The sequence below is a fragment of the Psammomys obesus genome, unplaced genomic scaffold (genome assembly GCF_907164565.1).
Source record: "Psammomys obesus unplaced genomic scaffold, mPsaObe1.curated_primary_1811, whole genome shotgun sequence".
Taxonomy (NCBI): domain Eukaryota; kingdom Metazoa; phylum Chordata; class Mammalia; order Rodentia; family Muridae; genus Psammomys; species Psammomys obesus.
This window is the reverse complement of record NW_026596039.1, coordinates 6,884,346-6,900,214: the sequence shown is the minus strand read 5'-3', so window position 1 is coordinate 6,900,214 and position 15,869 is coordinate 6,884,346. Positions and strand designations below refer to the sequence as shown.

The 15,869-nt window shown below is 45.1% G+C and overlaps 1 protein-coding gene across 3 annotated transcripts in view; it reads right to left on the bottom strand.

Annotated features, from left to right (window-relative positions):
* Positions 1-13,342, bottom strand: part of Jaml (junction adhesion molecule like) — a 29,508-nt gene extending 16,166 nt beyond the window's left edge. The window contains exons 1-5 of one of the 3 annotated variants that reach the window (XM_055622128.1): positions 13,288-13,342; positions 9,744-9,841; positions 8,425-8,487; positions 5,125-5,279; positions 3,678-3,903 (exon numbers count right to left, since the gene is read on the bottom strand). In XM_055622128.1, the coding sequence (XP_055478103.1) occupies positions 3,678-3,903; positions 5,125-5,279; positions 8,425-8,467 (424 nt within the window). In that variant the 5' untranslated portion in view covers positions 8,468-8,487; positions 9,744-9,841; positions 13,288-13,342. The other 2 variants (XM_055622130.1, XM_055622129.1) reach the window with 2 other exon arrangements.
* Between the last annotated feature and the right edge of the window lie 2,527 nt (positions 13,343-15,869).

Here is a 15,869-nt window from a genome sequence, read left to right as displayed (position 1 = left end):
GCCCAAGTGCAAACAAACCACAAGCTTTCTGGTGTGCTGTACTCTATCACATCATGTTAGCAGAAGGAGGCCTGGGTCTAGAGCAAAAGGACTGGAAACTAGTGTTGTTTTTGTCTGAAATATTTAGGGACTACGAGAAAGGCACTGAAGCAGTGGAATTGCAGGAGGATTATAAACTGGAGAGTGCACTTCGCAAAGAAAAATCTCACATGACTATACATGGAGTTTCCATGTGATCAGGGATGACCATAAACAAGTGGGCCGTGGTTCACCCAGCATGGAGGCCAAACGGTTAGGGCTTAGAGCTATCTGTTCCTGTTCTGGCTGAAGGGGGAAGAAATGGGGTTGACTCATCAGCAATTAAGGAAACACCTGACCACTGTATTGTGATTCTAGTTTCCCTGGCTTCTCCAGCTCTTGACATTGGCTCCTATTAATCCTTCTTTATACCCACTAAACCAGGAAAGGCAGCCATTTTGTGGATTGCACATTGAGAAGGGTGTAGGTACAGCATCAGAGAATGAAGGTAGAAAAGGAACACAAAGGGAGAATCTTGAGGGAAGGAAAACATCGAACTTCCTCCCTTTCCCTGGAGGACCACAGCTTTGGAATTAAGATAAAAAGAAGTAGCCAGAGTGTTGCACACCCCTTTAATCCCAGGGAGGCAGAGGCAGGGGGATCTCTGAGAGTTCGAGGCCAGCCTAGTCTACAGAGTGAGTTCCAGGGAAGCCAAGGCTACACAAAGAAATCCTGCCTCAAACACACACACACACACACACACACACACACACACACACACGCACACAAAATGCATTCTCACAAATTGGATTCACAGGAGGCACACTGGTTTAAGAATTTCATCCATTACTCTAATGTGTATTGATTGCCTACACTCTACCAAGTACTCTGCCAAAGGCTTGTCAGAGACAGACAAGCAGGGAAGACACAATTGTATGGGTGTGACAAGCATCATGAGAGAGAAAGGCAAGGTGCGGAGTGGGGTAGGAGTGCAGCAGCTAGAGACCAAAGCCAGAAGGGGATAATGGAGGCCCCAGACTATAGCCCTCTGCTCTCAGGCAAGCAGCCATGAGGCCATCCACTGTTCCTCTCTAACACGCTTATTAAAGATTCGTTTTTATTATTTTTTAATTGTGAGTATGTGTAGAGGGGGTGATATATGCATGTGAGTGCAGGTGCCCAAATAGACCAGAGGAATTGGTCCCCCTGGAGCTAGAGTTATAGGCCACTGGAAACTGGAAACCAAGCTCTAGTCCTCTGCAAGAACCATGTATGCTCTTAACCATCTCTCCAGCCCCTGTCCCATACTCTTTTTAATTGGAAAATTTTTTTCACACAATAAATTTAGATCATGTCTTCCCTCTCGGATCCCCCTCCTCCCTCTACACACTTTATGTTCTTTTTGTCTCTCCCTCTCTTAAGAAAACAGACAAAACAACAAAAATAATAAATACAGCACACAAAAACAAACCCCATAAAACCACAAAGACGAAAATCAAAACAAACAAGCAAAAGACTGATGACAAAAATGCTTAAACAAAGAAAAATGAGACCAAAGGTCTCCAAAATATCACTGAGGTTTTTGTGCGCGTTCGAGAGAGCACCTTCATCTGCCAGGCATGGGGCCTGCCCTGAGGAGCAGCTGCTATATCCAGTAAAGACTCCATTGAAGAAAACTGATCTTTCCGGTGGGTACCAACTGAAATAGCTTCCTGGTTGCGGTGGGAGCCCATGGCCACTCTTCCCTCTGAGTGCTGGAACTTTGAATGGCTTGACCCAGTGCTGCCATGGTCTTTGTGAGCTCATTTGAGTGTCAGTTCTGTTGTGTCTGGAAGGCACCATTTCTTTGGTGTCATGCATCCCCTCTGGCTCTTACAGTGATTCTGCCTCCTCTTCTACAGGCTTTCCTGAGCCTTGAGAGGAGGGCTTTGATGACAACATCCCTTTCAGGGCTGTGTGCTCCAAAGTCTCTCACATTGTCCAATCATGGGTCTCTGTGTTAGTTCCCACTAGCCACACTCATGAAGGGTGTGTGCATATTGTTTTCTTTTTGTTTTGTGAGACAGGCTAGTCTCAAACTTTCTATGTAGCTGAGAATGAACTTGAACTCTTGAATACTTCAACCTCTCAAGTGCTGGGGTCACAGGCTCAGACCATCACAGTTGGCTAAGAATGAGATAGATAGATAGCTTTGTGGTTTTCTAATAGTTTTTCTTTAGATATTTTATTTGGAAAAGTTTATATGGATACAGCAAACAAATTTTAGATGCCCTGGGTATGATTAATTTGGATATCATTAGTCTATTAGAAAAGAGAAGTGTGAAAATTGTTCACACAACAAAAGAGTCCGGAACACCCATAGAGTGGGAAGTTCCATGAGCTGGCACTTCTAGTTCAATCTAAAAACATCACCATCTCAGGGCTGGAGAGTTGGCTCGGTGGTTAAGAGCCCCTGTTATCCTTTAGAAGGACCAAGGTTCGATTCCCAGCACCCACACGGAGGCTCACTACTTCCTCAGGCACCAGACATGCATGTGGTACACAGACATACATCCAGGAAAAGCACTCATATGAATAAAATAAATTGAAAAAATAAATTGAAAAAAAAAGTCTACATTTCTAAGTAAAGAATGGTCTTTGGCATTGAAATTTACTTGCAGCCCTCCGTCTCTGGGGAAACTTTCCTTCCAGCAGCTGGTTGTCCCTCCCCCTTTGCCTTAAAGACCAACCCAACAGCTACCACTGTTGCCTGTGAGACTTCTTCTTAAGACTTCTCTGGAGTGTAATGCCTCTTCTGGGTTATGGTCTTGGCTGTGATCCTTTCCGCTTGGTCAGAGAAAAGAAAAACCTTTCCAGTGTCCATCCTGCCACAATTCCAGTCTCCTCAGTTCAAACTGTCATTTGCAGACTGTTTGAAAGCAGTAGATTCCTACTGTAAACAAAGCCGGCCTGACATCACCAAGAACAGAATAGTGACAAGGAAAATGACCTTGGTTGTTGTGGGTGGAAAGCGGGGATCCTCTGTGAGGGGGTCTTCTGCCAACCCCTGCCCTGCTGTGCCAGAGATGCCCCAGAAGTTCAGGTTTCCACAAAAGGGCAATCTTAAAACCACTAAGCAAGGCTGGGGTATAGCTCAGTGAGAGTGTGTCTCACTGAGTGTGGCACACTGACCGTGAGACCCCAGGGTTCAATCCCCAGTACTGTCTAATTAAAGCTACCCATCTACTGACATCATTCCCTCTATTTGCAGACAGGAAAGTGAGATGCAAAGAAGTGAGAGAAAGCTGCTCCCTTCCTTAAGCCCCAGAACTCCTGACATAGATAATACCTATAAAACCTGGATGTGGCATCAATGTGCCTAACTGAAAGGAAGTGAAATGGTTCCAAGCCTCAAGTATCAGTTAGGTGTCTATAAATAGGTGTCCTTAGGCACATGGCTCAGCCTCACCAAGCCTGGGTCACCTCCTCTGCAAGATGGAAAGGACAATACAAGCTTCCCAGGGGCTGTGAAGAGGGATTAGGCTCAGACTAATAGTTACCACTTATTAAAGATTCCCCTAAGGTGAGTTTTGGCCTACAGGCCAGCAGTGGTTCAGCTCCCCGCCCTCTTCCACAGCACTGTTGCCCTCTGGCCCCTCTTTGGGTCAGTGTCTGCCTACCTTTAGGCTCCTCTGGGAGCACGTGCAGCACCACGGACTTTTTATACACGAAGCTCTCACTTTGGAGGCGTATTTCACAAGTGTAGGTTCCCTGGTCAGCCTCTTGCACATTTTGGAGCAGAAGAGAACCGTCATTTTGTAAGATGTCACCCACCAAACGCGAGCGGTTCTGGAAGCGCCCCGTAGGCACGCTAAGGTTGGAGTAATAGTATAGCACGTATTCATTCTGAGAGTAACAAACATTGGAGAAAATCAAGACAGGAACAAGACCTAAGAGTCTGGATGGAAAAGACCATTATGTGGAGACATCAAAATTATCACCATCATAGTGACCAAAAGGTACTCAGCTAATAATAATATTAATAATGATGATGTAACAGGTAGTTCTCTATCCTGCACAAGGCTCTCTGACTAAGGTTCTGTACAGACCAATGAAACGTGGTGCCCACATTTTCATTCCTTACAGCACAAGGGAAAATGCAACACCTTCTCTGAGGATCACTCTGAGGACTGGAACTGTTTTAAACCATTTCCTGTCTCATGACAGGGCAGGTGAGATACCATTCAATTGTATGGCCTAATTCCTCTAGTATTGTGGGCTGTTCCTTGCAAGCTAGCTGCCACTCCCCTCAACCCTGCCCTCCTCCAGCCAGCAATATCCTAACACAAAAGGAGTTGTCAGCAGGAATGGTTACAGGCTGGAAGGCGGAGCCCTGGGGAACTTAGTCTACTTTCACCATAGCTCTGCTTCTTTTATAATGGCAAATAGAAATGTAATTCTGAGTGAAGCAGCATTGCAGGATTGGCAGGGACTATGCTCTCAGCGACGCAAGCAGTCACTGATGTGTAAATATTGCTATTCCATTGCTAACAGCAAATTACTTGGGCCAAGTTTCACAGGTGATCCTGACACCCACACATCTCCATGGACTTTGTGACGGAGGCCGAAAGCAGTTTCCCAGTCAGAGAGCTCATGAAAGCACATGCCCTGCCTGGCTGTTAATCCCAACACTTCAAGCAGATGCAAAGAAGCAAAGTATGGCTCCCCCAGAGTCAAAGAAAGGTCAAAGAATCTGTCCCGTCACCCAGAGAGATGCCTGTACCACCTAGCTCAGAGCTCTTCTGTCTAGACTACAGAAACTGCCTCTCACATCCACCTTTCCTGCCATATAGGGCAGGAGACAGTGAAAGCAAACTGGGAGAACTCCCATTGGCCCTGAGCCAGTTAAGTAAGCACTGACTGCATTATGGGCACTTTCTTCCTCACAGCAGGGGAGATGGGTTAATCTGCCCTGCTGATGACACACATACCAGGGGCCAAGCTAAAAGGAGTCCCAGTGATGGTTCCTTCCAAAGCTCTTGCAACGTTCCCTCAAAGACTCAAAAACTGATCTTCCCACACCCATCCCATCCTGATGTCATCAGCCAAGGGCTGCCCCACCCTCACCTCAGCACGTTCCCCTTTTGAGAGCACCCAATCTACTTTGATGACATGTTTCTCTTCTGTGCTCTGGACAACACATCCCATCAAAGCTGAATCACCCACGTGCACTCTCAGCTCAGGAGAGGAAACGGTGAAGGCTGCCAGGCCCTGAGAATAACCTACAGGGGTTAATGGCAAGAAGACAAGTTATTTAGACAAGTAACTTCAACAACGAAACTCAGTATCTATGTCTAGATACTACCCAATACTCCTCCATCCATGATTCAGCATAGTGGAAGTGCTTTGAGGCCCCTCACTCAAACCAGCAAGGAAAAGGAGAGCCATCTTTTCTGCTTATCTGCATGGTTCCAAGTCTGAAGGAATTTATACCCTTCAAACTGCAAAAAAGAGCTTGCTGGTTCCCTTGGCCTCAATAGTTCCCTTCCCCTTTTCTAGAATTTCTCCTCCCTGCCTTAGTAATAAAAGGAAATCCTAAAGTCCATGTCCACTTACTCAATCTCTTAGCTCTGCATATGGTGGGGGGGGGGGGTTGTTGTTTTTGGTTGGGTGGTGGGTTGGGTGCTTTGGGTTGGGTTTTCAAGACAGGGTTTCTCTGTGTAGCCTTGGCTATCCTGGACTCACTTTGTAGATCAGGCTGGCCTCAAACTCACAAAGATCCACCTGCCTCTGCCTCCCCGAGTGCTGGGATTACATGCGTGTGTCACCTTGCTCTGCTGTGTGTGGTGTTCTTGGGGTTAAACAGGAAGTGGTTTCTGTTCGATCATATCTGAATAATCTGCTCACTAGAGGTTTTCTTGTCTTCCTTTTTTTCCTTTATTTAGTCAGTTTACTAAAGCTTATCTCTGCATTTGCTGTCTGAGTCTTTCTACAGTTAAGTGGGCCAGAGCGGAGCACAACTTTCTCTTTGAATTTCCTTTGCATTTGCTCTCTCCCAGCCCTGTCCTCCCAGCCTTGTCAGCAGCTCCAGTTTGTAAGAGGCATTTCTAGGCATGGCTTCCCTCGTCCCCATCATCTGCTTGTTGCTCACAGAATTTCAAGAGGTCACTAAGAGAGAAAACCACAGCAAGGGCATTTCTGTTTTCACAAGGTATCTTTTGGCAAAAAGAACAAAACAGAGAGACAAATTTAGATGCTGTCCAGGTCATGTCAAAGAGCCAAATGCACACATATGGGAACGAACAGGAAAGATGCCAGCCTTTTCATCCAAGCTCTCTCCCCTGAGAGAAGAGAGAGAATTTCCTGTGCAGCAGCAGGCTTACACAGTAGGGAGGATGGAAAAGAACATAGGAACTCTCAGCCCTTTGGATGGAGGTATTTTTTAAATCAAACTAGCTCCAGCAACTATTTAGAATTTTCCTGTGGGGAAGAATTGAGTGTGTGTGTGTGTGTGTGTGTGTGTGTGTGTGTGTGTATGTGAGTGTGTGTGTGTGTGTGTGTGTGTGTTCTATGTGACCTGGAATTGAGCAAAAGCAGCCCTTTTGTTTGTTTTGCCGAGTCAAAATTCACTGTCTACAGTTCTAAATAAATAAAATAATGGGCCAGTGAGATGTCACCAAGCCTGATTTCCTCTGTTCAATCTGCAGACCCACAGGGTGCAAGAACCAATTCCTGCAAGTCATACTCTGACCTCCATGCTCTTACCTCCACATAAATAAGTAAAATAATAAGCAATAATAAAGAGTTGGGCATGGGAATGCATGTCTGTGATCCCAACACTGAGGCAGAGAAAAGAAAACACTGAGTTCAAGGCCAACCTGGGCTGGGTAGTATCAGGTCCCAAAGAAACCGCGGACAAATGGCTAACTGTGGTGCTCATTTAACATGCCTAAGCTCATGATCCCCACACCCCGCTGCACCCTTTTCTCTCAGCATGGCGAGTATCTACTACAGAGTCCTGGCTGCTCCCAGCGTTTCTCACACAGCCCCCTACGCTAAACCTCTCCAGCCCCTGGGCTTCCCTTCTCTTTCCCCAGCTTCGGAGTCAGACATACCCCAGCCAGTCACTACACACTTTCTTTCTCCTCCGTTTGCTCTCTTGGCCTCTTGGTTCTTCTCTCTCTTGGTTCCTCTCTTAGTCCTCTGTAGTTCCTGACCCTTGCCCCTCTCTCTTCTCTTCTTCTCTCCCTCTCCCACCTCGCTCTCCTCTCATGACCTGGTCTGTTCTGCTGTTCTGGTCTGGACCCTCCCAGATGCCTCTGGCTGCACTCTTCCTCATATCTACAATAAAAACCTTCTCCTCAACCAAACCTGGGAGCAGCCATGTCCTCATTTTCATTCACATAGAAAGACCCTGGCTACAAATTAAATTAATAAATAAGAGGGCAAAGGACCACATTAATTTCTTCTTCCTACAAATCTATTTCCATGGAATAAGAAACAAGATACAGGCCAAAAAGAGAAAGAGAAAAGAAAGAGATGGCGGTGGGCAGTGGGAGCTTCCCTGAGCACCCAGGCAAAGTTTGAATGAAAGATTCCCACCCAGTCTACTAAGCCAAAGCCAGCTTCCCAGGAGGAAGTAAAACTCAGGGGACGTTTAAAGAATCCGGAAGGCTTGAGCAAGCTTTTTCTTTTTCTTTTTCTTTTTTTTTTTTTTTTTTTTTTTTTTTGGGGGGGGGGGGGAGGAAGCAAGTGGGAGGAACAGAGAGTTCCAGGCAAAGAAAGCAACTACAAATTGAGAAAGGACTCCCTGTGTTTAGAAACCACAAAAACATCCACCTGGCTAAGACGGAAGAACAAATAAAAGAGCTCTTCCACTTCTCCTTGGTAATTTCCCTTCCAGGTCTGAGCCCAGCTGTAATTGACAGACACCAGTGTAAAGTGTAGGAACGCCATAGAGAAACTTCCTTTGTATCACACAAGCATATAGAATATCCAGGAGGGACCCAAGACAGACAGTCTGTGCCCAGTAGAAACAGAAGAAGACAAGAAGAGTCGAACACCTGCTTTTAAAACAGTGGTTTTACCAGCACCAAGAAACTCCAGCTCAGGGTGTCCACATCCCACAAATCAAAGGGACTCAAACATACATAAAATTAACTTTTAAAAATGTATGAGACGAGGGCCAGCAAGTTGGCTCTGAGGGTAAAGGCACTTGCCACCAGGTCTGAAGACCCAAGTTCAGTTCCAGGAAACTACATGGTAAAAGGAAAGGACCGGCTCCTGCAATGTGTCTCTGCCATCCACATGCCCTTCCTCACAACACTAATCAAACAAACAAACAAATAAATAAATGTTTTTTTTTAAATGCAGGCATGAGACAAAGGAGAATTCACATATTGCCCTTAGTCTCTTGCTTGTACTTACCCAGGTACAGTGGAATCACAATCAGTTTCAAGAGGAAAAGCATGCTGCTTTCAAGTCTTCAATCTTAAAATTAAAAGAAAAATCGGAAAATTATATCCAGAGAACATTATTAACTGAACAAACCGACAGTGATCGCCAGGTTGTCTGAGGCACTGGCACAGCCAGTGCCCGTGGGAGAGGAAGCTACGAGTTACATATGAGGAAGAGTGGGAAAGAGAAAAGCAAGCATCTGTATGAGCAAGACATCAGATGCTGAGAAGGGCTACGACAAGACAAAACTAAGGGATGTTTGGAGAGACACTGGAGGTCTTCACGTTGGCCAGAAGGGAAGGTCACATGAAGTCGTGTCTCCAAACAAAAAGGGTAAATGAGTCCCTGCAGGAGCCCTCAAGACAACCACCCTAGATATTCCTGGACACTTCACACACGCCATGCTACAGGACCCGGAGCCTCCAGCTGAACTGGAATTGCTGCCTTGATGCCATGCAAGGACTGTTCAGTCCAGGCAAGAGAAGAAATATACAAAGAATGATGTGACTGATCAATGATTTGTATTGTGGTGCTAGTTTTTAAACCTAGGGCATTCCACATGCTAAGCAATGACTCTGCTAACAGAGTCATGGCTTCAGCTCACAAAGGGGAAATTTTAAGCCTTAAAGGTATTACTTATCAAATTTAAAGTACAAAGGCACCACATAAAAGACTTACTTTTTTTCAACCTTTAAAGGGCAGGATAGTGTGGGTAGAATTAAGAATTGAGCTGCATGTAAAACCATTTCTAATGTCTCTGTTTTGTCTGTGCTATTAATTTCATAATATCCACCAGCTTTTGGAAATGACTCATTATTCTATAGGAAGTTCCCCTAAATGTTCTTAGCCAAACTGAAGAGCCCTAACACTAAGAAACTACAACTCAGTCCATCTTGAGAGTCAGACCTATTACCATAACCATCTCAGGTGTGAACCCCCAACTCCTAACCACTCGGCCACGAGAAGCATTCTACTCAGAACTGCTCAGAAAGGCCCCTTCTTTCTTTAATCGCAGGGGCACCAGGCAGCTCTGCTGGGACTTCTGGCACTAGCCATTTCCTCAGTTGCCCAGGGTTGGAGCAATGGCTCCTCGAGGGCATGTACGTTCTTGCATAGAATGACTTTGCTTCTCAACCCACATCTTCTGGATCGTGGGACTCCAGCTCCAGGGACATCTAATGCCTCCCATCTCCGGTATGCACCTGCAAATGCTCCCACACAAACGTATACACAGAGTTCTAAAAAATACAGTAAACACACATTTTTCAATTTCCAAAAAGATGCCTTACCTGTATTCCAATCAACAAAATCCACTTGGAAAATGGAAACTGTGCGAGGAGACTCCTTCTCAGTGTTCCTGGACTCACTTATACCTTAGCTTCCTCACCTACAACACAGGATAACAAGGTAAGGATCAGATATGATCATCTAGATAACAGTGCTTTGAAAAAGAGGAAGAATCGCTAGACAGGATCCCATTTTCTAGAACCCAAGAACCCAGAGACCAGCCCGTGACTTTACAGACTCCAGGCTCTGAGCATCTACCTTTATAGGAACGGTAAACTATCAGAATGAACTAGAAGCTGTGATTACTACCCTAAATGCAGAGAACACAACTGAACTGCTCCAGCTATGTCAGGAGTCAAACAGAAGCCCCTCCACTAAAAACACATATCTACTCTCTGCTGACCACCTTCCCTGACATATACACAGTTAGTGGCCATAATGTAGCATGCCTTAACTCTAGCGCATCATATGCAGGCATCCAAGAATGCTGTCACCTTCCTGGGGATTTACAGAGCCCCCTGCTCTGCTCAGCAAACAGCTCCCAGCTCTCACAGGACTCCCTCAAGAGCACACCACTTGCTCAGAAGAGGAATGGCTAATCTGCCTGTCTGTCAACAACGCCTGTACATTGTCAGGGAAAGGACCACATGTGTCTTGTTTGTATTTGTGCTCCATGGCTGTGCTGCAGGATCTATATTGCTGGGAGCATGCCAGGTAAATGTTTGTCACCGACAATGTGACCATTACCTAGAAGTCAGCTTCAGGGCATCCTGCGACCCCTTGACACTATTTACAAGGAAACTAGCAACTTGAAAAGGACTGACTTACTCACTCAGGGCCGCACCCAGCCTCCTTCAAACCAATTTTAAGAAATGTAGAGTGTGGAGAATAAACAACACCCATTTTCAGTCCTAAATGCCCTAGTGCACTGATAGATCTCTGTGTGAACTGGGGGGGAAAGGCAGTGATTTTTAGAAGAAAGAGCACTGAATGTGAATTTTTTTTAACAAGTTATTTTCCAGGCTCAACCACCTGGAACTGAACATTAATGTTACAGGCTCAGACTATTTTTTCCTAGTTGATAGGCAACTACACAAGAACTGAACAAGAACTGATATGCAATAAACAGAGAAAGTTGTAGTGCCAGGGACTGTCTGAGCAGCTTACACACTAACTCACTCAATCTTTACCACAACCATGAGACTTTTTGCAGATGGGGAAACCAAGGTTTGCCTAAGAACACACAGCAGATTGGCACACTCCAAATTTACTCCCAGGGATTCTGAATTTCTGGATCTTTCAAACCCAGCCTGTATCATCACATTGCTACATTTCTTGACATCTGTCGATGTTGCTGATATCTTAGCGTAGACTCCCTGGGATTTATTTGGAGAAATAAGATTAATCTGCTCTGCCTGAGCAAATGTCCTTCCAAACCCCACTGCACATACCTTCATGTCCATAATCCTGTTGGTTCATCTTTCATATGTCAAGTTAAATGTCATTTCAGGGAAACCTCTCCTTGGCTATCCATCCCAGGACAGGCTGCCTAGTCACACACCTTCATGGTGCTATTTATCTCTCTTTCAGGACATCTGTCATAACTTGTAATCATCTATTTGTTGGGGTGAATATTTGCTCTTCCTCCCACTCCCCAAGATGTTAAGCTACAAGAGGCTGAGAAGGTGTCTGTGTATCACAACAGCTCTAGAGCCAGCATGGTGGGTTGGGGACGGGGACGGGACAGGAAATCCTCAGTTTACAGCTTCTCAAACAAGCTCATGACACCTTGGAAATTTACCAAGACTCCTCTAGTCAAGTTTCAATTTCCTGAGTAGGTGGCAAATATTCAGAAATTCTTTTTTTATATACATACACACACACACACACACACACACACACACACACACAGTCATACATCATTGGTGAGGGGGAATACATCATCAGGAAATTCCATTTTGTGACCATCCTAGAGTTCATTCACATGAACTAAGATGGCTACAATGCTACTAAGGCTGTATAATCTTGTAGGACCACTGTCTGTGCGTTGTGCACTCCAGTGTTATTTAGTACATGACTATATACACATACATATACATATACACACACACGTATATTTTGAAACATACATGATTGTCACAATTTTGAAGTCTAAATGCATATAAATGGAATCCTGGTTTTTAAAATTCCAACCACTGCTTTCAGAAGCACCTTGCCAACAGGCTTGTTAAGCTGCCATCCGCACCCTGCTCCCTTTCCGGACACTGAACCAGATAAGCGTCAGGTAGTACCACACAGCCAGTTACTCCAGGTGCTGGCGGAGCTTTCTGACCTAAGCTCACAGCTCCTTCACAGTAACTCCGGCAAAGATCTCCTGTCAGTCCTAGACTGTGTGTAGCCACTGGGAACACTTTCCTATTATTAATAACACTTTCCAATTAGTAATAACACTTTCCTATTATTAATAACACTTTCCTATTATTAATAACACTTTCCTATTATTAATAACACTTTCCTATTATTAATAACGAATGGGAATTGTCCCTCTCACTACAATTATGGGTGGGAGGAAGATTCAAAGAAGAGGCTTGTAGCAATGAGAATACCACACAGAATGTGCAAATGGCCCTCAGACCTGACAATATTGTAAGACAGCAGAAGACCTGGGTGATGTCTCCTAACCTCTGTGCCCCTGGTAGTCACAAAGGCTACAGAAACAGACGACTGTGTGGCATTCTCACTCATGCCTTACCCCACTGTGACACTAAGTCCCCCCAACTCCCCTGCCCGTTCCTCTGTACCTCTGGACTCTCAGAAAATTTTAAGTATATAAGTCCTGCTGACCATTCTGAGATACAAACCTCATAAAATATGTCCCTGATTTTCCTTCTGACACCATGTAATACAGGTGGGGGGGGGGCGGGTATTGGTTGCTTTGTGGCTCTTGAAGCACAACCTGGGTTACACGCTATCCAGGTGGGACCTTGGAAACCATTAACCATTTCCCGCTCCTTCCACACCAGCATGTCATAATCCAGCCTGCATCTGTCTTTCTGGAGGTGTGGGCTATGCCAGGGTGTGATGGGTAAAGAAAATCATCTCACTCTCTGGGGAGACTTGAACTGCTGCCTTGGTGACTGATCCAGAACAGGGACAAAACAAACAGTGAGGTAGGAGTACAGCTATGATGAGCTCAAGGACAGCCCGCCACGACTCTGCCTAGAGCCAGCGGCAACAGGAAAGCCAGAGCCTGTAAACAACCTCGTTCTGGCTTAGCACGGCAAAACTTATTTCTCCTTTCTCTGAAAACACTGACACGAAGTGCACTACACAAATCTACGGCTGCACCTACTTGTTTAGCTCATGGCAGCCCCCTGCAGAGACTGGGAATTCAATGTACCGCCTCTTCGTCCGACAGCAGTGCCAGTTCAACCAGCCTTCCTTTGAATCAAACTAGGCTTCTTCTCAGAACAGCTCACACCGTGGCTCACAGCACACAAAGTCACTGCTTACCCAAGATGACAGCGCCCAGGAAAAGCAACGTACCGCGATCTCGTGCCAGCACCAAGATCTCTTGCCACCCACAACTGAGAGACTTCTGCCGGCACAGTAGGTCAGGCTCAAAGCAAAACAGATGTGTGCATGCCTTCTGAGGTGGCTACGGAAACACAAACAGGAACCTTCTAATCAAAGTTCCCCTTTCAGTCATCCAGCTAACGACCCAATCTGCACTTACATAATTTCATTATTCTTAAATTAAGTTGGGTCAGTTTCACAAACTTTACTCAATGTGTTGTGATGGCCATATTCACCCACCTCACCCTGTCTTATTCCCGTCTCACCACTGCTGATCCCCTTCCTCTCCCCAACTAGTCCTACTCGTGTGTGTGTGTGTGTGTGTGTGTGTGTGTGTGTGTGTGTGTGGTGTGTGCCTGTGTGCATGGATGTGATTACATACAATGGCCATGTCATATCCAGATGCATGGCACTCCTAATCACCTGGCTTTTACTTTCTGCCGTCTCTTCTGTGATGTCCTGGAGCTGTGGAGGGGCTGACACAGAGGTCCCACTTGTGACATTTACATTTGTTCTAAATGTAAATTTACATTTACATTTACATTTGTTCTAAATGGAAAGATTTGCAATTTACAGAAGTGAGCCTCACTTTCCAGGTCCCTGTAGGTGTCACCTCCCCTTCTGGAAAGCAAAATCTCAAATGGGCCAGGTGTAGAAGTGTATAGCCAGAAGGCTCAGGCAGGAGGAGCCAGCCTGGGCTACACAGTGAGCCCCTAGCTAAATGAAACAAAACAACGCAAAAAATCTTGACTGGCATGAAGCATCTGCTGAGAAATCAGCTTTATGTAAATAAAGCACAATTATTATAAGATGAGTAAAAAACATTTGGCTGTGTTTCTGATACAGCAGTTTCACTTAATTTTTTTTTTTTTTTTTTTTTTACCACACAGCTACAGCCCCAATCAGTTACCTTCAGCTGCTTCCAAAGATTCAGTACTCCTGCCCACCATGTAGGTTTCCTCTGACTGTGAGGACTGCCTTCAAATGGGGAGCAAGCTGTTCTCCCACCAAACCCTTTGAGTAGCGTGGCCATCCTCAGGGCTTCCAGGCTGCTTGATGCCTCTCCATTTTAATCACCACTTCAAAGTCAGTATTCTCATAAATACACATTCACCCTTAGCTCTATTGGACTGACCCAAGCCTGGGTATTATGAAATTTTATCCTGTCCTGAAAATTGTCCAGTGTTTCTCACCTCAAGACTACACTGCATGGGGCTCATATAAACATTTCCTCTACAGTCTATTTTATGCCACCAGCAGTTTGCCACTTGGCTCACAAAATTTCTAGAAACACTCCTGCTATATGAGCTGGCTCCAGCACACCACTAGAACTATGCAGGGTCTTGCTGACATACAGCTCAGACAAAAAACAAAAAACAAAACAACAACAACAAAAAACAAACTACAAACCCCCTTTCTTTCAGAAGAGATTTCTCATCTTAATATAGAGATAGACACCAAAAGGTCAGCCAGAAGGTGCAAATAAGTTTATTGACTACAGTGGAGTAAAGATTCCATGAGTCACAATGTCTGTGCACGTAGTCTTACAGCTCATACCTTCCTGGAAACAAAATACTTAATTTAATTTTAAAAGTCAATGAGATACAGAAGTGAAGAATCTAACACTGGAGTGGACTCTTCTGGCAGGAAAGTTTTGAGTTGTGCAATTAAATAAGAGTCTCGGTCCAGTCCATGGATCTTCTAGAGTCCCTCTTCAGAATGAGAGCTCAGTGACAACAGAACATTCTGGTTCAGAGTTTGGCCTCCAGGTTTTCTGTTCCTGCAAAGCACAATTTCACAACAACACATGCAAACATGATTGCGTGTGTGTGTGTGTGTGTGTGTGTATGTGTGTGTGTGTGCGCACTCATATGTGTTCATGTACGAGTTGTGCGCGCGCACACGCACGCGCGTGCACACACACACACACACACACACAGGGTACACAGGCAACTTTCCCTTCTAAAGTCTTAGTGCTGACTTAGGAGCTGCGACAGCTAAGATGTCCTCAAGTGGCCAAAACAGGTCACAGGGAAAACAAAGTACTTTATAAATTCACATTTTTATAATAGCTTTAAGAGCCCACTGCATAAAACTCAGAAGGTGGTGTAACCACAGTGAAAGACTTAAATCTGCTTTCCAAACAATGCTATAATGTCATGTGGTTTGAGCCCACAGAGCAGCAAAAAGGGGGATGGGGAGTATGAGAATGGCACCTTAGAAAATATTAAAACAGTAAGTCAAACAAACAAAAGCCCTGTATCTTACGTCCACTCTTAAAGAAGGAGGGTTCCATAGACTGCCTTATTTTCCTTAGGATCAGAAAGCTACAGCGAACACCTTAGCATAAGGGTGAAGAAGAAAACGGGGAACAGCCCAAGCCTAAGATGTAATCACAAACCCATGGAGCAAATAAAATTACTAAATTATTCCCTTACAATGAAGGACTTTGCTGCTCTGTCAGGCAGAAGAGAAAGGAGCATTTCAAAGCAGGCTACACAACAGTGTGTGTGTGTGTGTGTGTGTGTGTGTGTGTGTGTGTGTGTGTGTGT